Raw genomic sequence first — 19926 nt, 5'->3', positions numbered from 1 at the left:
GAAAGGAAGGAAGGGAAGGAAGGAAGGAAGGAAGGAAGGAAGGAAGGAAGGAAGGAAGGAAGGATGGATTGCATGAACATCCCCTAAATTAAGATGATACTGGGTGAACTGATTGGTGGCAGTGGTTTCTTCTCCTTTGTATCTGAATCCAAGCTAAGGGTCTTCAGGGCCAGGGACTGGCCCCACCAGGAGAGTTGTGCTAGTCCACGCCCTCCCAGTTTTCTTCCCTCCTCGGCTGTGCAAAACCTTTGACCGGCAAGCTGGGGTAGGGAGTGTTGGTTTTGGAGGATGTGCAGTCACATGACCGGAGAATGCCCAGTTCCAGGTTTCAGAGCGCGTCCCTCCCTAGTAAGCAAGATTCCTCCACTTCCTTACACCCACAAAATAGCCAGATTATTGTGATCCAAGAAAACCAACTCGCAAAGAATACTGCCTATGAAAAGTACCATATGGAAGAGGTTTCCGGTCCAGGGTGTCAGGTTGGTTGATGCCGACAGCTTCCCAGTGTGGTCGGCACGTGGCTGAGCCTCTCCGGAGGCAGCCCTTTGGATTTGTGCTCGGTGACATTTACCTACAATCACTCGCCATCCAGTGGTGCTATTTTTTATGATACTTTTTGTTAACAGGCCCCTCTGCCCTAGCCCTATTAGGGAGTACTTTCCCAGGGCAAGGACCAAACACCTAACTGGATGGTTCTCTGTACGTATGCCAGCCTTCCTCCTCATTTCTCTCTTGGGGATCCCCCTTAGAGGTTATCAGTATCTGAGCGGTTGGGAAGACATTACAGGCAGTTTGGCCTTGAACCGATGAATCTCTCCCCAAAGGGAAGAAGTTAAAACCCCCTCACCTTGTGGCTGTGTGCACCCAGAACTTCATTTTGATTCATGCTTTTTCTACCCCCTTTAGAAATACCCAGCGGGGCGCCTGGGTGGCTCAGTGTGTTAAGCATCGACTTCCCCTCAGGTCATGATCTCACAGTTTGTGGGTTCGAGCCCCACCTTGGGCTCGGTGCTGGCAGCTCAGAGCCTGGAGCCCACTTTGGATTCTGTGTCTCCCTCTCTCTCTGCCCCTCCCCTGCTTGCACTCTGTGTCTGTCTCTCTCAAAAATAAACGGTAAAAAAAATTTTTTAAGAAATAACCAGCATCTCTACTGAAAACAGTTTGGTTTCCTCCTAAGGTTACCTCTGATGATGGTGACACTGGCCTGGGATAAATCAAGTTCTAATTTCATTGTTCCTATTCCCTTCCTACCCATACTTCCCCCACGCCCAGAAATAAAACATCTGATGCAAAGCGTGAGTAGTGATGGGGCCAAATGGATTTGGAGCCAGAGTTACTGGTTAAGGCCCCATCCTAGCCACTTCCTGGCTCTCTGATCCTGAGCAAGATTTAACCTCAGGTTTTTGGGGGGAGGGGGGAGGTTTGCCTGTAAGATGGGAATACTTACAAGAATGCCTATCTCTGGATATTGAGAGGATCAAATAAAAGAATATTTTTCAAAGTGCTAGTGTTGTTTTGGGGCAGTGGTCTGGCTTTGTCTCCTTGGTTCCCATTCACACATCACCTCCTGGGACAGTGTAGAAACCAGACGAAAAGAATGTGCAACTCCAGCTGGGATGTCTTAACTGCTTGGCCCACTGGGAAAGCTGAGCTGGGCCTGGAAACGGTTTTTAAAAACATTCCCGGGCCTGGCGGTCATCATCAAACCCTGATCCGCATCTGTTCCTGCCTTTGGATGGTCACCTTGGGAACGCAAGTGCACCCGCCCACACACTTCCTGCCTGAAGGCCGGGCAGCCTCTGGGCACAGCCCCCAGGGAGGAAATTGCTCTGATTCTGGGCCGGATAGCCACCATGAGCTGCTGCCTTCCCACAGGGGCGTTTTGCAGCCCTCCTCCTCTGTCCTCTCCGCTCAGGAAAGAAGAGCCAAGTGCAAAGTTCGCGTACAAATCCTTAGATATTAAAACGTTCCCCGGGTGAATTCCTCCATATCCTCACCTCCTCCGTATGTCGGCACACAGGCCTTGGAGCCATGCACGTTTGAGCCACCTGGGAAGCCTGGAGAGCTCTTCGTGCCCAGGCCACACCCCAGACCAAGAACATCAGAGTCTCTGGGGATGGGGCCCAGGCCTGGAAGTTTCAAAGCTGCCCAGGTAACTCCAGCCTGCAGGGATCTCATTAAAACTTAGATTCTAATTCAGCAGATCCGAGGTGAGGGAGGCCTAAGATTCTGCACGGCTAGCAAGCTCCCAAGTGGCCCAGACACCACCCTGGCGGGACCCCACTTTACATAGTGAGGGTCCTGAGGATCCTGTGAGCTTCTAGACCCAGCAACACCAGAGCCACGCCCACCACAGTAAGTGGGATGAAAGATGGTCCAGTTCACCCCTCAGGTGCCTCTTCAGCCCTTTTCCTGGCTAGTTTAAGACCCATGCATCCCTCTTCCCCCAAGCTTTGCCGACCGCCAGGTGGCATTGGATTCCTCCAGCATCCCCCTAGGTAAACCAGAGACTGAGCGGTGTAGCCAGTCTCATTCAAGGCTCTCTGAAGCTGGTGGCCCATTTCCCTACGGAGGCCTCCACCCACACCTTAACAAATTGCCCCCATCTGCTGACAATATTCCCCGAAGACCCACGTGAGGATGGCAGAAGTGCATGGTTGGGACTTGGAAAACCCTTGCTTTGTTCGAGTTACTCCTAGGTGGCATGATTCCTGCCTCATCCCAGATGTCTCCGGAAAGAAAGCTGTTGAGGGCAGCAAGTGGCTATCATAAAATTCAGGTTTCATCGTCCCCCGTTCCATACTTGGTGGTTTTCAAGAGAGTATTTTATTGTCTCTCTTTCCCTCTCATGGCTGTGGCGGTGGTGGCCGCATATAGGAAACCAGCATGCAGGCGGCTGGGATTTTGCGAGGCTGAACATTAACCTTTATGGTCCTCAGACACATTCTCCCAAAAGTGGCACCACCTTCCTGGACAAAGGTCTGGCCCAGCTGCCCACGTCTCTTTCCTGTGGGGGCTGGTCTCTGTGCCTGGAGAGGCAGTACCAGGGCAAGACCAGCAGGGGGCGATGCCAGCCCACAGTCGGAGCTCACTCACTGGGTCCCAACCACACAGCCTTCCTTGTCAGAGCCCAGCCCCAAGTTAAGGCGCTAGCCCTGCTGACCGCAGCGGAGACCCCAATGATCCATTTGGATCTTAGTTGAGAATTAATGCTGCCCCAAGAGCTTCCTGGTCAGCATCTGCCTGCCGGTTTTCTCCACATCCTGATCTCATTTGTAAATTAGAGCCCCTACTAATCAGAGGGTGGGCCTGGGCCGCGTCTACAAGGACTTCTCGCAACTGGGGGCCAAGGGAAAGATAGGAGTCACGCAAGAGGGATCAGCCTCTGTTTCCCTCAGATTTGGGATACAACTCTTTCACAAAAGAATTCAAAGTATATCTTGAAAGCTTTAAAAATGTCTTTAACTCCGCCTCAACCCCGCCCCCACTCTACCCTCTACCTCTACCCTATGGTCGCCAGTGCCCCCCATCCTGGCCAATGCAAGTCTCCGTTCTCTTATCACTTGACTCCTCAGCACCGACGCACCGTGGTTCATGCCCTCATTCTTGAAATACTTTCGCAGCTCTAGATGTCCTAGGAGATCCCTTGGGGTACAACCAGAGCAGCTCCACTCTTTCCAGCTTAAATACGAGAGTCACATGAAAAGATTTGATGTGGAAAGGGGGGCCCTCGCCTTTCAAAGGGTTTTTGAAGAGTTTGCAAAAAAGGGTTTGGGGAAAATCCTCCCTGGTCAAGCCTCCCACCCCTCCACCCACGATAATTTGCTGTGGTTCCTCCTCCAGCTCAGAAGTCTTAGGTATATATCATTTATGACCATGGATTGTCGACTGGGAACATTATAAAGAAGGAAGTTACTGGGGTGATGAACATAACTGCAAACCCTAGAAATGAAAGAAGGGGTATAAGAAATAAATGCATATATATGTACATTCACATATACGTGTACATGTATATACATACCCACACCGGAAAACAAGAACAAGGATGCTCAGTGGATCAGAAAAATTCCTGGAGCGGGAAGCCTGGGGGGCTCAGTCGGTTAAGCATCCGACTTCAGCCGAGGTCATGATCTCGCAGTTCATGGGTTCAAGCCCACGTCGGGCTCTGTGCTGACAGCTCAGAGCCTGGAACCTGCTTCTGATTCCGTGTCTCCCTCTCTCTCTGCTCCTCCTCCACTCGCTCTCAGTCTCTCTCTCTCAAAATAAACATTAAAAAAAATGTATTTTTAAAAAAGCTTTAAAAAATAAAAAGAAATAAAAAGAAAAATTCCTGGAGTGAAAGCAGATGGGACTGGATTGAACCTGCAGCCCAGTGAATAGCTGAAGGTCCTTTCCCAAAAAGTGGGTTCAGTACCAAGGGTGCTTCATGCCCACAAGGAGGGGCAAGAGTGGAAAAGCCCTGCGATGATCACTGGGGTCACTCCGGGGGGCGGGGGGCAGCTGGGCCAGCCAACCCTCACCCACCACACTGGCTAAACTATGGGAACAAGCATCCGTCTACAGGAACAAGGAACATCAGTGGAGGATCTCGGGAGGAGTATCGATGACCGCACGCCCGGTGTCCAGCAGCCAGTCCTTCTCCGAGAGAGCGGCACGCTCAGCAGACGGGGGCCTCTAACGGGGAGTCTCATTGGTAGAAATGAACACGCTTGGGGCGCCTTGGTGACTCAGTCAGTTAAGTGTCTGACTTCTGCCCAGGTCATCATCTCACCGTTCGTGAGTTCAAGCCCGGCCTTGGGCTCTGCGCTGACAGCTTGGAGCCTGCTTGAGATTTTCTCTCTCTCGCTCTCGCTCTCTCTCTCTCCCTACCCGACTTGCCTGCATGTGCACTCTCTCTCTCTCTCAAAACAAAGAAACTTTAAGAAAAAAGAAATGAGCATGCTCAAAAATCACCACTTGAGGAAAGCCAACTTTACAGACGGAAAGCATTTGCATGTGTCAAAAGATGCACAGCTGGAAAATCAAAGTTCATCACAGTAGAGTGCCTCAGGCTGCAAAGAACTTTCACCGATTAACATTAGGACGAGAGTACTCAGAGACATCATCTATACATCCTTTTTTTTTTTTTTTTTTTTAGAGAGAGAGAGAGAGTGAGAGCGAGCATGTGCACGCAGGAATGGCAGAGACCACAGTCAGCACGGAGCCTGACTCAGGGCTCGAACTCACGAACCTCGAGATCATGACCTGAGCGGAAGGCAGACACTTAACCTACTGAGCCACCCAGGTGCCCCAGAGACTGGTAGTTTTACCTACATGTACAGATGACGGGGCACCTGGGTGACTCAGTCGTTTAAGGGACTGCCTTCGGCTCAGGCCATGATCTCGCGGTTCACGAGTTCGAGCTCCCAGCTGGGCTCTGTGCTGACAGTGTGGAGCCTGGAACCTGCTTTGGATTCTGTGTCTCCCTCTCTCTCTGCCCCTCCCCTGCTCATTCTCTCTCTCTCTCTAAAGTAAATAAACATTAAAAAACCACCCTACCAGTACAGGCAAGGGGGCTAGAGGAGAGCGCCTTTGGTGGGGAGACCCCAAACAGGAGGGGACACAACTGTCACTCTGGAAGGGGATCCAAGTTCTGGACCATCACTGCACACATCACACTGCCCCCGACTGAGGGGACCAGGCTACCACAAAATGGAGCCACTTCGAAGCTGCTTCCACAGAAATCCCAGAATTCCATATGGAAACCCCCTCACCTGCCTACCAGTCACCAAAATTGCCATGTTTGCCAGATAATTTTATATCCCCCACTCTTTTATCCTTTAATTAAATTTATTTATTTATTTATTTAGGCAGGGGAGAGACCTACAAATCAGCCTCTTTGCCTGTTTTCACAGACCCTGAGAGGCAACACTGCTAGAAAGGAAATCATCGAGAGGCTTAATTAGAAGAGTTTTTGAAACTCAACCCCGAGCAAGTCACTGTTCTGAGCTTCAGAGGCTGTGGGAATATAACTGCCCCCAATTCTTCTTGTCCAAGGGAACTCCCCCTGCTTTATCGTCCCTGAACTTGGGAGGAGGGTGACACCTGAACTCATCCAAGCACAGGGAGGAGCAGAGGAACCACCTCAGGCAGCCCTTTTCCCAACCTCCTGGGGCCAGGACGGCCGAGGAGAGCCCGGGATGCTAACTACAGGTTGCACAGCCGGAGACGTCAGTCCTCAGAAGGCTGTGTTGTCGGCTTGAGGCCGGGGGCCAAAGAGCTGCTCAGCGACCGCCTTGCCATCATACTTGGGCAATGTGCCCCCAAAGTCGGCGGGCAGGATGTCCTCATCGATCTCCTGGAAGAAGCCAGAGAGGTCATCTCCATGGACAAAGACCTGTAGGGAAGCAGGGGAGACAGAGCTGAGTAGGGGGGGTACCCTAAGGCCGGGGACGGAGGGGAGGAAAGGGACAGGAGGAGAAAGGCACAGCGTGCCCTCCCTGCCTGGTGGTGTCCTCCTCCACGGTGTGCTGTCACTCAGCTCAGGACCGTGGCACGGAGTCTGAGGAGGGCTCCCGTGGGGTCCCCTCCACCTCCTCCCACGGTCGTCCCCCTTGTCTGGTGAACTCTCTCCTGCTACCAACAACACCACCACGCGCTCACGCGCTCACCAGATAAGCACTGGGCACCCTCCCCATGTGGCCCCGTGCCCTCACCCTTTCCAGCAGCTTGCTCTTCAAGAAGGGCTTGACCATGTTGTAGGTCGTGGTGAAGTACCACGGCTGGTGGATGAAGTGGACGGCTTTAAACCGGGCTGGGAAGGAGTCCTGCAGAGGCAGAGAGCGCCCCACCCATGGCCGCGGGGCCCTCAGAGGCTCCCACGCACTCCCCCTCTGCCTCTCCCCATGGCTGGAGGACAGCCCTGCCTCACCACATAGTTTGCCCCGAAGGACAGCACACCAAAGGTTCCATCCCCGGGCCAGCACCTTGGCTTCGCCGGGGCTCCAAACTGCAGGGAGAAAGCCCCGGAGGCCAGGCACCCCCGCCCTCTCCCTGCTGATGCACCGAACCTTGCCGTTATTTGGTGGAATAAAGAAATGAGGGGCACCTGGGTGGTTCAGTCGGGGAAGCATCTGACTTCGGCTCAAGGCATGATCTTACAGTTCGTGAGTTCAAGCCCCGCGTCGGGCTCTGTGCTGACAGGCTGGAGCCTGCTTCAGATTCTGGGTCTCCCTCTCTCCCTGCCCCTCCCCTGCTCATGCGCGCTCTCTCTCTCTCTCTCTCTCTCTCTCTCTCTCTCTCTCTCAAAAATATAAACATTAAAAAAAATTTTTTTAATGAAATGGTTTTTAGGTGACCTGAGTTTTTTCACACCCATTAGCCTGCTGAGCGGCCTGGAAACTATTATAAACCCCAGGGACACTACTGTCATGTCTCACTATCCTTCAGCGCGCCCCCCAGACCCCCATCTCCCACCCCTCCTTTCCCAGATACACATAAAGCATAAAGCAGATTTAGGGTTAGCTCTGAGAAAGGACTTCTGACACGTCAGCATATACTGGACCGAGTTGTCGGGGACATTAGTGATAATCCATTTCTTGGGACAAAGTCACCTTCAGAGAGAGTCAGTGTGACATATGTGGACGGAGAACGGGATTCTAGGTCAGACGGTGTAGGTTCAAGTCTGACCTCTGCCACTTTAGGGTTTTACGACCTTGAGAAGTCACTCGAACCTCTGAGCCCCGGTTCTGAGGTTTGTAAAATGAAATGGGGAAGAGGGGAGGGACTGTTCTCAAGGAGTTAAGGAATTAACGAGTGTGCGTGGCTCACTGCTGGCCACCATGCAAGCGCTCGTGGCTGCCATCGCTCACTAGGGAGCTTGGTGGTCCTCCTTTTAGGTCCTTTCCCGCACGGTTAAACCAGGAGACTGGGCCCAGCCTCCCAGCCTCCTGCCCTGTGAGAGGCCCCCACGGGACAGAGCTCTGAGGCCCCACCTGGAGCATGTCTACCATTTTCCTGAGATCGGAAGCCCGGAGTCCGGCAGCCTGCTGCATGGTAAAGCCCTTGAAGTTCTCAACGATGCAGAAGCCATTAATCTGAGTCTCCTCATTCTCTAGTAGCTTCTCCAGGATGAAACAATATGCCTGCAAGATCTTAGACACAGAATGAAAAGGCTGTAAAACCCAACTGCAAAGATAATTAAGGCTTAAGGTCCTGAGGGGGAGAGCTAACCGGCGCATCCCTTACTGGAGGTAATTTGTCACAGGCTTTAAACTGGAACATTCCACCTCCGTGGCTGTGTCCCAAGAAAATAACCTTGAATGTCATATCCATGGTTAGATGCTAGGGTGTTTATCCCCATACCCTTATAAGGGTAGAAACACTGGAAACAACCTAAATGTCCAACAATAAAGGACTGGTGAAGTTATGGTACGTTCATGCCATGAAATATTCTGGAGCAGTTAAAATTATATACATATGAATTACAGAGCAAAATATTCGTTCATGACGTATTATTGTAGAGTGTGATCCCATTTTTATAGGAAAAAATATGTGTACGTGTGCATGTGTATGTGTGTTTCTAGAAAAAGTGGATTGGAAGGATGTCAATGACAGAAATCTCTGGGTGGTAAATCGTGGATGATTTTTAATTTCTGGTTTTTTTGCATTTTCGATATGCAGATATCATTTATATAATAAGAAAAAAGTATTCTTTAAATAGTTTTAAAGATTTTATTTTATTTTGTGCTCGCTTTGGCAGCACATATACTAAAGATTTTATTTTATTTTAAATGTTTTGTTTATTTTTGAGAGAGAGAGAGGGAGAGAGAATGTGAGTGGGGGAAGGGCAGACAGAGAGGGGGACAGAGAATCCAAAGTGGGCTCTGTGCTGAGAGCAGACAGCCCAATAGGGGCTCAAGCTCAGAAATGGTGAGATCATGAACTGAGCCAAAGTCAGATGTTTAACTGACTGAGCCACCCAGGTGCCCCCTTTAAGATTTTATTTTTAAGTGATCTCTACAACCAACACGGGGCTCAAACTCACAACCCTGAATCAAGAGTCACATACTCTACCGACTAAGCCAGCTGGGTACCCCAAGAAGAAATATTTTTGGCAGCTCTTTTTGCCCATGAGTCCTGTCCCCTCCCCCCGCCCCGTGCTTTAATAAAATCACCTTTTTACACCAAAAAAGAAAGAAAGAAAGAGAACTATTTTAAAGTCTTTTACACACACACACACACACACACACACTCAGTCCTAAAGCCAGTATCTTAATTAGTGTAAAACACCATAGGTATCCCTGATAAGATCAGGGACAAGATAAGCACTTCACCTCTACCACCATTTAACTCTCTGTTACAGGCGTTAGCCAATGCAACAAAGTGAAAAAAAAAAATAAATAAGTAAGAGGCATAAATAGAAAAGGGAAAGAAAAACTATCATCTCTATTTACAATAATATGACAGCATTCTTAGAAAACCCGAGAGAATCAATTCTAAAATTAACATAAGTAACAAAAAGAATTCAGAATATAAAATTAATATACTAAAACAATAATCCTCATATATACAAACAATAACCAATCAGAAGATATAATGGCAGAAAAAGCCCCATTTACAGCAACACTTAAGACAAATTTAATGAGGGGCTCCTGGATAGCTCAGTCGGTTGGGTGTCCAACTCTTGATTTCGGCTCAGGTCACACGCGATCCCACAGTCGTTAAGATCGAGCCCCGTGCTGGGTGTAGAGATTACTTAAAAATAAAACCTTAAACACACACACACACACACAAATACAGTGTGGTCTTGGAGCATGAATAGACAGAAACCAATGACACAGAATATAAGTCCAGAAATAGACCCAAATATATATGAAAATATAGACTGACAAAGATCTCAAATCATTGGGAAAAAGGATGAACTCCTCAAGAAATGATGTCAGGACAGCTAGACAGCATCTTCTAAAGTGAGTATGTACAATTTTTTTAAGGCTTGGTGGCACATGTCTCCCAAGACAAACCCTAATTCACCCACCTAGGGTAGCTCTCTTAAGGGCTTGACAAACAAAATCACACACATATATATATAAATGCAGAAACCAAAAAATACAAAAACACTAATTCAAAGGGATACACGCACCACTATGTTTATTGCAGCATTATGTACAACAACCAAACTATGGAGGCAGCCTAAGTGTCTGTCGATGGATGAATGGATAAAGATGTGGTGTCTATATAATGGAATATAACCCATTCATAAAAAAAGAATGAAATCTTATCACATGCAACAACATGGTTGGAAATACAGAGTATTACGCTAAGTAAGTCAGAGAAAGACAAATACCAGACAATCTCACTCATAGGTGGAACTGAAGAAACAAAACAAATGAGCAAAGGGGAAAAAAGAGAAGGGGGGGGGGCAAACCAAGAAACAGACTCTTCACTGCTGGTCACCAGAGGGGGAAGTGGGAGGGGATGGGTGATATAAGGGATGGCGATTAAAGAGCACACTTATCGGGGCGCCTGGGTGGCGCAGTCGGTTAAGTGTCCAACTTCAGGCAGGTCACGATCTCGCGGTCCGTGAGTTTGAGCCCAGCATCGGGCTCTGGGCTGATGGCTCAGAGCCTGGAGCCTGTTTCCGATTCTGTGTCTCCCTCTCTCTCTGCCCCTCCCCCGTTCATGCTCTGTCTCTCTCTGTCCCAAAAATAAATAAACGTTGAAAAAAAAAATTTTTTAAAGAGCACACTTATCATGATGAAAAAAATAACATAGCATGATTTTAAAAAGGAAATTTAAAAAAAAGCATATTCTCCAAGTCATACGGTGAAATAAATAAATATATGCAGAGACCTCAGGCTGGTCAGTAGGTTGAAACCTGGGCTTTCCAGAATCTCTCCCAGTCCACAGTCAATTAATCCCTGTTGTGTGTGTCGCCCCCAGCCTTCAGCGTTTGGCAGGGCTGACCCACAGCTGTCACGCCCATGTGGCAGGAACGCCAGGGGGCAGTCATGTATGGGCCAGTGGGCCCCTCCTGGGAGGCTTCTAGGTTTTCCAGCTGCCGTGGCACACCCCAGGAATTCTCCCCTGCCCAGAAAAAGGCCGGCCTTTCCCCCTCCCCAACAGACCCTAGCCCCCTGGGGAGCCAGGAATGAGGGTCCAGAAGAGGCCAGGTTTGAGGGAGGGGAACCCAGCCCAGGGGATGGGAGGGAGCCAGGCGAGCCCCCACTGACCTCATCGAAGGTGATTTCTTCACTGTCCCAGTTCTCGATGTTGAAGAGCATGACCACTCGGCCATACTTGTCCCGACTGGAGAGGACACCAGGGTAGCCAGCCTCCACGGTGCAGCGCACGGCCTCCAGGGACAGGCTATCAAAGAGCTCAGGGTACTGCAGCCGGAAGTTCACGTAGCCTGGCGGAGGGAGAGCAGAAGAGCCCCTCAGGGAGCCTGCCCATCTGGGACTGGCACAGAAAGATTCCAGAGGCCTGGACTCCTGCCCGGCTCCTCAACGTGCATCCTGTGTGTTGATGCAGGATCCTCAACCTTTTGAGTCCCTTGTGGAGGAAAACATTGGCCTATCTCACCAAACTGCTGCAGTAACCAAGCAAGATTCTAGGTATGAACACCATTTGTAAACCGTGCAAGCGTGACGTGTAATCCTAAACCTGAAGACGACTATTACATTTGTGATTTCCTCTTGCCTACGGGCAGAGGGTTAGCTTTTTCCAGGTGGGCCCAGGGTTAGCTGAGTAGGGGTGGGGAAAAGACCCCAAGAGAAAACCTCAACCCCAAGCAGAATGCAAAGGACCTTCCAGATTCCAGAAACACTTCCACCCCCCACAAACCCCACCGTCACCCACCCTGAACAAGTCCGTGGTTTGTCTCTACCACTGAACCCTGGGAGGCCAGGCCCAGGGAGGTGTTTGGGCAGCATTTGCCTAGGGAATGCCCCTGCCCCCCTCACCGGTCCTACAGTCCTACGGCATCCTGGGTACACCCCCAAGGCCTCCCCTCTCTGCCCTATTGCTCCTCCCCCAGGTTATCTCCTTTCCCATGTTCTTCAAAAGTCCCCTTTGCACTGGAGCCTTCCTGGTCGCTTTCCCTAAAACTTCAACCCCTCAGTTCTTTATATCCACTTCCTTTATTTTTCCTCATTATCCCTTCTTACACAGTCTATGTAATTTTATCTCTCTGGTTTGTGATTTCCACCAATAGAGCATGAAGTCCAGCAAGGCAGACGTCTTGTCTGCTTTGTTCTCTGCTGCATCCTTTGGCCTAAAAGAGTGGTTGGCAGGGGCACCTGGATGGCTCAGTCGGTCAAGCGTCCAACTTGGGCTCAGGTCATGATCTCACTGTTCAAGAGTTCAAGCCCCGTGTCGGGCTCTGTGCTGACAGCTCGGAGCCTGGAGCCTGCTTCGCATTCTGTGTCTCCCTCTCTCTCTGCCCCCCGTCCTCAGACGCTGTCCCTCTCTCAAAAATAACATTAAAATTTTTTTTAATATAATAAATAAGAGTGGTTGGCACATCACGGGAGGGAATTAACATTCGGGGAAGGAAGAAGGAAGAAAAGGAGAATGGTTGACCTGCGGGAGGACCTGCTAGATACCCCTTCTCTCCACCAGCACTGAGGATTTCATTTCCTTGGGAAACTCGTCTTCCGCCAGCCAGCAGGGCCTGGGCCGCCCTGTCCTCAGGGCTCCTTCCCAGGGCTGGTGCCATCCCCAGTTCCGCTCTGCACACATAGCCACCTTTCCTGCCGCCCTCCAGAGCCCACGCCTAGGTTGGGGTAGGAGTGAGGGGAAGGCGCTCCTGCCTGGGCGCGCAATCGGGGCGACTCAGGTCTATCAAGTGAGTCCCAGAACTGGGAGAGAGGAGCCGGCTCTCTGGGCACGTGGTGCGGCCACACTCATTCATTGCTGTCGGAGCTGAAAGGGATCTCGGCGGCCAGTTAGTTCACACACCCATTTTGCGGGTAAGGATAAGGAGGCTCGGGGAGGCTGACTCTCACAGGGCAGGAAAAGGGAGGGGGGATGGAGGGGGCAGCCTCCTCAGCGCCTGGGTGAGAGCCAACACCAGCCTCCCCACCTCCCCGCTGCAGGCTGTCCCTCCCGCGCGGGCTCACCTCGGGGCGCGGGCTCACCTCGGAGCAGCTCGTAGGCGCGCCCCACGTGGAACTTGCGCGCGCGGATGAAGCGCATGAAGAAGGCGCTGTCTCTCCCCTGCACCCTCTCGGCCACCGCCCGGGCCAGCTCCTGCCCAGACGCCGCCTCCGCCTGCACCAGCTCCTGCAGCTCTCGAACCACGTCCTCCCGGGTCTCCTCCCTCTCATTCAGCTCGTCCTTGGCCTGGAACAGGGTGGGGTGGAGGCGGCGAGTCACACATCGGGCGCAAGGCGCGCACGTGGGGGCTGTCCTACCGGTGCCAGACTGGCAGAAGGGACGGAGGGGTTGCCGCTGGGGCCGTCGCTCCCCTGCCCCCCAAGAGCCGCCACCTGCCCCGGCGGCACCTCTCGCGGCCCATTACATTCGCAGAAAATCGGGTCAAACCGCGCCTCCTGGGTTTGTTGGCAGGAGACCGCCAAAGGTGCAAACGTTCCTAATGACGCTTCTTGGAACCCTCACACAGCACTCTGCTAAATACCTCGGGCCACAACAAGTCACCAGAAAGTGGGTATTCTAGCACCATGCCTCAGGAGGAGCCAGCTGAGGCCCATAGAGGTGAAGGTCATCCAGGCAGGAGGGGGTGGAGCTGAGACTCCCACTCGGGCTGGCAGCTCCCCAGGCATAATTCTGATCTCAAAGACAAAGGTAAGGACAGATAGCAGCCCGCCCCCTCCTTGCCCCCGCCGCCGAGCCTCACTCTCCTCCCCTAGGCTGCGCCTGGAGAGCTCTTCAGCGTGCCTCCTCCGGCAGCTCTGTCCTTGGACAGCAAGAGCAAGGGGAAGGCAAAGGAGGGGGGACTCTGATCTGGGGGAGCTCATCTCCCTTGAGGTGTCCAGGGGCAGCAGCAGAGATGGAAGCAGGAGCCCAGGCTCAGCTCAGTTCCAGGACAGCTCGACCACTCTCCACTGAGCACGGTCTGATGCGCTCTGAGCTGCTCCAACAACCTTCTCATAAGGTAAGATCCGGAGAGGGAAAGCAACTTGCTCGAGGTCACACAGCAAGTTGGAAGTAGGTCTGATTCTAGAACCCAGGCCTCTTGGCTATCAGGTGGGGGCAGCAGTTGGATTTCTGTTCCCCAGGACCGCTTGCAAACCAGTGTTCCCACATCTGAGTCTAGGATGATCCCCGGTCCAGATGCCCTAGGTTCCGGCATTGACATCAGGGAACTCTGTTGGTGCTATAGTCTTGGAATAGGCTGGCCCAGGTGTCTGGTCAGCCCAGGTGGCTGCCATGGCCTTAACCTCCAGGATGATGGCCCCCTAGAACAGGCCGGTCCATTAGGTTCAGGGTAACCTGGAGAGCTAGGGCTGGACCCTTCTTCCTACAGGAGAGAGGATGCTGTCAACATCGCCCCCTTGTCAGCCCTCCCCTCGCTGTACCCGGGGCCACCTCACCTTCTGTAAGGTGTGGCGGGGGAGCTGGCTGCACGGGCCAAAGACAGGCCCATGGTCCTTGGTTGTAAGCCGCTCCAGCTGGGCACGGAGCTCCTGCTCCTCTTCAGGGACCACACGGAATGTGCCCACCTGGGCAGAGAGAAGTCAGGAACACACAGGGAGAGGCCCCCCATCAGCCTGAGCAAGCCAGGTGAGTGGGCCTGCTCAGACCCTAAATTAGTACTTCCGTCCAAAGTCACTGCTATGTCCTCCTCCCTCTGGGTGGGGTCACGGACCACTGGGAGGTTGTGTGGGTGAATGCCCTTAACCCTGAGCAGACGAAACAATAGAGAAACAGACGGGGAGAGGGAAGGGGGTGGAGGAAGGAAGGTAGATGGAGGGGAGACCCAAGGCACAGGGGTACTCACCCCCTCTGACATGCTGCTTCTGGAAGTCTCAGAGGTGTCAGAAAAAGAAGGGCCCAGCTTCTGTCCTGGCCTCTCCAGGCAGCCTCCTCCCTAGACTGTAAGAGTCAAGTCTGCAGCGTTTTGGAAAGACAGTTCTCTTACGTCTCAGAACAATGGATCTCCAACTTTTGAGTGCTTAAGAATCACCAGAGGAATCTGTTAGAAATATAAGTGCCTGGGGCGCCTGGGTGGCTCAGTCGCTAAGCGTCTGATGGCTCGGGTCATGATTTCACAGTTTGTGAGTTTGAACCCTGCATGGGGCTCTGTGCTGACAGCTCAGAGCCTGGAGTCTGCTTCGGATTCTGTGTCTCCCTCTCTCTCTGCCCTTCCCCCACTCATACTCTGTCTCTCTCAAATACAAATAAACATTAAAAAAATTTTTTCTTTTTTAAATGCAGGTGCCTGAGCCCTGCCTTCTGTGATTCTGACTCAGGAGGTCCGGACTGGGGCAGGCCAAGGAATCTGCACTATATTTTCATGTAAAAAATAATTTTTTAATGTTTATTTATTTTTGAGAGAGAGAGAGAGAGAGCGCGCGCGAGCATGAGTGGGGGAGGGGCAGAGAGAGGGAGACACAGAATCCGAAGCAGGCTCCAGGCTCCGAGCTGTCAGCACAGAGCCCGATGTGGGGCTCGAACCCACGGACCGCAAGATCATGACCTGAGCTGAAGTCGGAAGCTCAACTGAGCCACCCAGGCGCCCCAGGAATCTGCATTTTAAAGCAGCGTCCCAGAGGACTCTGAAGAAAATGATCCTTGGGTTACACTTTGGGAAACTCTCCTTTGAGAAGGAATATATACAAAAATACCTCAAACCCTAGTTCTTAAGATGAGTTGGTCCAGCCAGGGAAAAAGTAGCCTTGGCTTCCATTCTGAAATTACATGACCACTGCAGGATAAGGCAATCCCTCCTGCTAGGTGTGGCCCTCTTTCTCCTGCCCAAAGGGGGATCCCAGAAACTTCCCAGGCTGGTGGTGGATGGCCCCTTCGGTGCATTCATGCTCTGCACGGGTGAGGACTAGTTACATAATCAAAATACTGGGTGTGTGTTCTGTTCTTTGTGATGCATTAAGTAGTTTCAAATCCATTATCTCAGAGCCAGAGCTGGTATTATTCCCCCCATTTTACACAGGAGGAAACAGACTCCAGGGAGAATAAGTGACTTGTTCACGATCACACAACCAGAAATAGCCAGGGATCAGGCTAAGCCCAGCTGTGACTTAACCGAGAGGCATGGAGAGGCAGCCTCTTGTGGCAAAAGTTGGACCTAGGTTCAAATTCTGTCTCTTCCACTTGCAGACTATGTACTTTAACCTGAGTCTTGGTTGTCCGCTGTAAAAGGGAGATGGAAGGGTTATGAAGGTTACATTAAATGAGGTACACAGAAGCGATGCGTGGCCACCAGAACAAATCTCATCCATTGTCCACAGGACAACCTGCTCAACCCACTGAGTATTTTTGGAGATAGCTCTCCTGTTCCCAGATTTCTTTTCCTTTCTTGCCTAAATACCCCAGGGCCTTGAAGGAGCTGTCACTGATCCAGTCCCCACTGGTCAGTTTTGTCACCTATTCACCATTGGTAAGTGGCAGAGGTAGGGCTTAAACCACTGCTGTAAAATCTAAAGCTGAGACATCTCCAGGCAAACTCCCTAGGGGAATGGATGTCGCAGAAAACCCTTTAGGGTCAGAGAAACTTGGGTTCGAATCAGGAGTTCTCATTTACCACCTGTATGACCTTCAGAAAGTTAGTTAACATTTCTAAGCCTCAGTTTCCTCACCTGCAAATTGGGAATACTAACTGTACCTACCAAATAGAGTTGCAATGACGATCCTATCCTTTCTGTAAGGTACGTAGCACGGTGAGTGTGTTGCTCTAAAACATAACTTCCCTTCCCTTTCTTAGCATCACACTGATCTTTGCTCTAGCATGCCCAGAGAGGCTTGGGGGATCCCAGGGAATGTCTGAAGATCTCCCATTCCCTGCCTCTGCTGCTCCCCAGCCCTAGCCAGGGTAGGAAATCCACCAACAGGAATGAAATCTAAGCTTTCTCTCTGGCAAGTAGACTTCCAAATGTGTGGGCACAGAGATAGACAGACTGCAATCCTTTGTGGCCTCACTTGGGTTTTTCTGGAACAGGAATAGAGAGTCTTATCAAATTGGAGCTTAGACAGGAGAGATAGTGACTGGATACCCCCAGCCAGTTAAGCAGATCATTAGGGCAAGACCTTAGATCCTAGAAATAGAGGGTTAAAGTCAATACTGCAATTCTTTTTTAAATAAGCCCAATCTAATTAATTTTGAGGTTTTAAAATACTGGTTTATGAACTGTATACCACGAAAAAACATTCGTCACCATTCCACGTTGAGGCTGTTCCCTGCCATTTAGGGTTGCCAGATAAAACACAGAATGCCCAATTACATGTCAATTTCAGAGGCACAACAACTACTTATGCAGTGTAAGTACATCCCATGCAATATATGGGACATACTTAAAAAAAAAGTATCTGTTGTTCCTCTGAAATTCACATTTAACAGGGTGTCCTGTCTTTTTATTTGCTAAATCTGCCATCAGGTTGATCTGACACAAAATGGAGAATGGCCAGTGGGTTTCAGTTTTACAGGCACCCCCCCCCGACTCCTTACCCCAGTCCTGGGCTCCCTGGCCCAGCTAGACCCCTGCTACTGACTTACCTGCCAGGTCACCAGCTCCTCCTTAGGGCTACCTGGTGCCTGTGTCCTCCTCCTTCTCGGGGAGCCTGGAGGTTGCCTCCGCTGGGGGCGTGGTCTGGTCAGCAGGCTGGGATTAGTGTGTCACAAGGAACTTCTCAAAGCCCACAGTTTCCTGTTAAATCAGGTTTACAGGGAGGCCCAGATAGGGGCAAGTGAGGCACCAGGGGGGAGAGGGGGATCAGCCTGGGCCGAGCTGCAGCCACCTCAAAGCCCTCTTTTGTGTGCGTCTGCTCCTGAGTTCCTGCTCAGCCATGTGGAAGCCGGGCAGTGGGGGTGGGATGTGGGCCAGCCCCATTCCCTCCTCCTTGCCCTCTCTGTCTCTCGTTGCAGGGGTTCTGAGAAAGACGTGCAAGAGATAGAATTTTTTTTTGATGTTTATTTATTTTGAGGTGGGGAGGGGCAGAGAGAGAAAGAGACAAATCCTAAGCAGACTCTGTCCTCAGCGCAGAGCCTGATATGGGGCGGGATCCCATGAATCAGGAGATCATGACCTGAGCTGAGATCAAGAGTCAGATGCTTAACCAACTGAGCCACCCCGCTGCCCCCGGATGGAGGGATATTTTAAATGTGACTGTGGATGCGGTGGCAGCGGTGGCAAAGCCAAGGCCTGTCACTCTTCCCCAGCCCAGCAGGACCTGGTGTGGTAGATGTCACCTGCACAGTGAGTGGGGTCAGTTGGGAAAGGTAGCTGGTTAAGGCAGAGTGGGACGAGGGCCAGACAGGCTGACCCACCTTCTAGGCAGTACGGCGGAGTGATAAAAGCCTGCTTTGGAATGTGACCGCCCACCTTTAAATCCTAACTCTGGCACCTTCTAGCTGTGAAAAGTGACTTCAGCACTCAGTGACTCAGTTTCCTCCTCCGAGAAGTAGGGATATAATTAGAGGACAGGCTCATGGCTTTAGTGAGGATAAAAGTGCTTAGTTCAGTGCCTGGCACTTAGAAAATATAAATGCACAGTAAATGGTGGCAGTTACTCCAAATACACAATCGGTGTGCATCTGGGTGGAGAGGACCCACATTATCCACCCCTCTGTAAAACAAGAAACCCCTCTGCTGCCCCTCAATAGGTGGCTTCCCAGTCTCTGCTTTGGTATTCCCCTGAGCGCGGCAGGCGGGGTGTGGTGGTGATCCCTTTAGAATATCCTTTCTCTGGGATTCCAAGGCAGGGAGCCCCCCTGTTTTTACTACTGGAAAATTCTCCTTGTTTTAAAACTCACCCTTGGTCTGACCTCCAAGCGGGCTTCCATAATGTCATCCTGGGTCCTGATTTTGCCTCCTGGGGGTACCTGGGGCAGGGGTCAAGATCCTGTGCATGGGACATTGTCCAGACTCCATCCCCAGAAATGCTTTTTGGTTTTCCCCAGAAATAGTTCTTGTTTTTCAACCCATTCCTACTTGGATAGGTTTGGGATCCCTTCACCCTCCTATGCCCTCTCCAGACATCCAGGGGCTTATGAGAGGGTCTCTGAGGGGTGGTCCCAGGGAGCAGTGCCTGACCCCCACTTGTCTCTCTAGACCCATTCCTCTAGAGCAGGCTGCAATACCTGGGGCTTGGATCTTGGGGTGCAGCTGAGGAACCTTGAGTCCTTTCCTTCCAACAGCCCCTTCCCTGGGCTCCTGCTCTGGCTACTGTCTGGCTTTGGGCTGTTTCCCTCCCAAAGTCTCCCTGGGGCTGGGGAACCCCTCATTTCTATCATTCTGCTTCCTGGCATCTAGTCCTGCACTGGCCAATACATAAGCCTCTAACCACAGGTAGTTTTTTAGCACCTGAAATCAGATAATGGCACCAAAGAACTGAATTGTAACTTTATTTTTTTTTAATTGTAAATTTAATTCACTTAAATTTAAAAGTGGATACCGGATGCAGTTATTGGAAGACTTTTAGGTATGTTTGGAAGAACTTAGGTGTGTGATTCTACTTCCTCAACTGTAAATTCTGTGATCAAGTATTTCTGATAAAAACTTAGAGTTCAACACGAGATGTGCTGTGCGCTTGAAACACCTGCTGGTTGGGGAGCCTGGGTGGCTCAGTCAGCTGAGAGTCCAACTCTTGATTTTGGCTCAGGTTGTGATCGTAGGATGGTGGGATCGAGCCCCATGCCGGGCTCCGTGCTGAGCGTGGAGGAACCTGCTTAAGAGTCTCTCTCTCTCTCTCTCTCTCTCTCTCTCTCTCTCTCGGGGCACCTGCGTGGCTCAGTCGGTTAAGTGTCTGACT

At 51.2% G+C, this 19926-nt stretch overlaps 3 protein-coding genes across 8 annotated transcripts in view; 2 read left to right on the top strand and 1 right to left on the bottom strand.

The window, feature by feature from the left end:
- ABHD2 (abhydrolase domain containing 2, acylglycerol lipase) overlaps positions 1-1332 on the top strand; it is a 107381-nt gene extending 106049 nt beyond the window's left edge. Inside the window, exon 11 of the mRNA XM_027068036.2 lies at positions 1178-1332. Within this exon, the coding sequence (XP_026923837.1) occupies positions 1178-1188 (11 nt within the window). The 3' untranslated portion in view covers positions 1189-1332. The remainder of the gene's footprint in view (positions 1-1177) is intronic.
- A 4206-nt stretch (positions 1333-5538) lies between these two features.
- RLBP1 (retinaldehyde binding protein 1) lies at positions 5539-17957 on the bottom strand. Of its 4 annotated transcripts, none has more exons than XM_053223571.1 (8): positions 17672-17957; positions 14942-15036; positions 14535-14663; positions 13119-13323; positions 11211-11389; positions 7974-8132; positions 6696-6761; positions 5539-6376 (listed from the first exon to the last, which is right to left on the bottom strand). In XM_053223571.1, exons 2-8 carry the CDS (start codon positions 14951-14953, stop codon positions 6218-6220), a joined length of 909 nt encoding a protein of 302 aa, XP_053079546.1. In that variant the 5' UTR covers positions 14954-15036; positions 17672-17957; the 3' UTR covers positions 5539-6217. The 4 variants fall into 4 exon arrangements, with proteins under 4 accessions (XP_053079546.1, XP_026923840.1, XP_026923841.1 ...); XM_027068039.2 differs by having other exon boundaries at positions 5545-6376; positions 6696-6806; positions 17672-17950; XM_027068040.2 differs by lacking the exon at positions 17672-17957 and having other exon boundaries at positions 5545-6376; positions 6696-6806; positions 14942-15202.
- The window catches only part of FANCI (FA complementation group I), a 102062-nt gene continuing 96011 nt past the window's right edge, over positions 13876-19926 (top strand). For all 3 annotated transcript variants that reach the window (XM_053223568.1, XM_053223567.1, XM_053223566.1), the window contains exon 1: positions 13876-14095. In XM_053223568.1, the coding sequence (XP_053079543.1) occupies positions 13991-14095 (105 nt within the window). In that variant the 5' untranslated portion in view covers positions 13876-13990. The remainder of the gene's footprint in view (positions 14096-19926) is intronic.

This window comes from Acinonyx jubatus, chromosome B3, assembly GCF_027475565.1.
Source record: "Acinonyx jubatus isolate Ajub_Pintada_27869175 chromosome B3, VMU_Ajub_asm_v1.0, whole genome shotgun sequence".
Lineage (NCBI taxonomy): Eukaryota > Metazoa > Chordata > Mammalia > Carnivora > Felidae > Acinonyx > Acinonyx jubatus.
This window is presented reverse-complemented; position numbering and strand designations above follow the sequence as displayed.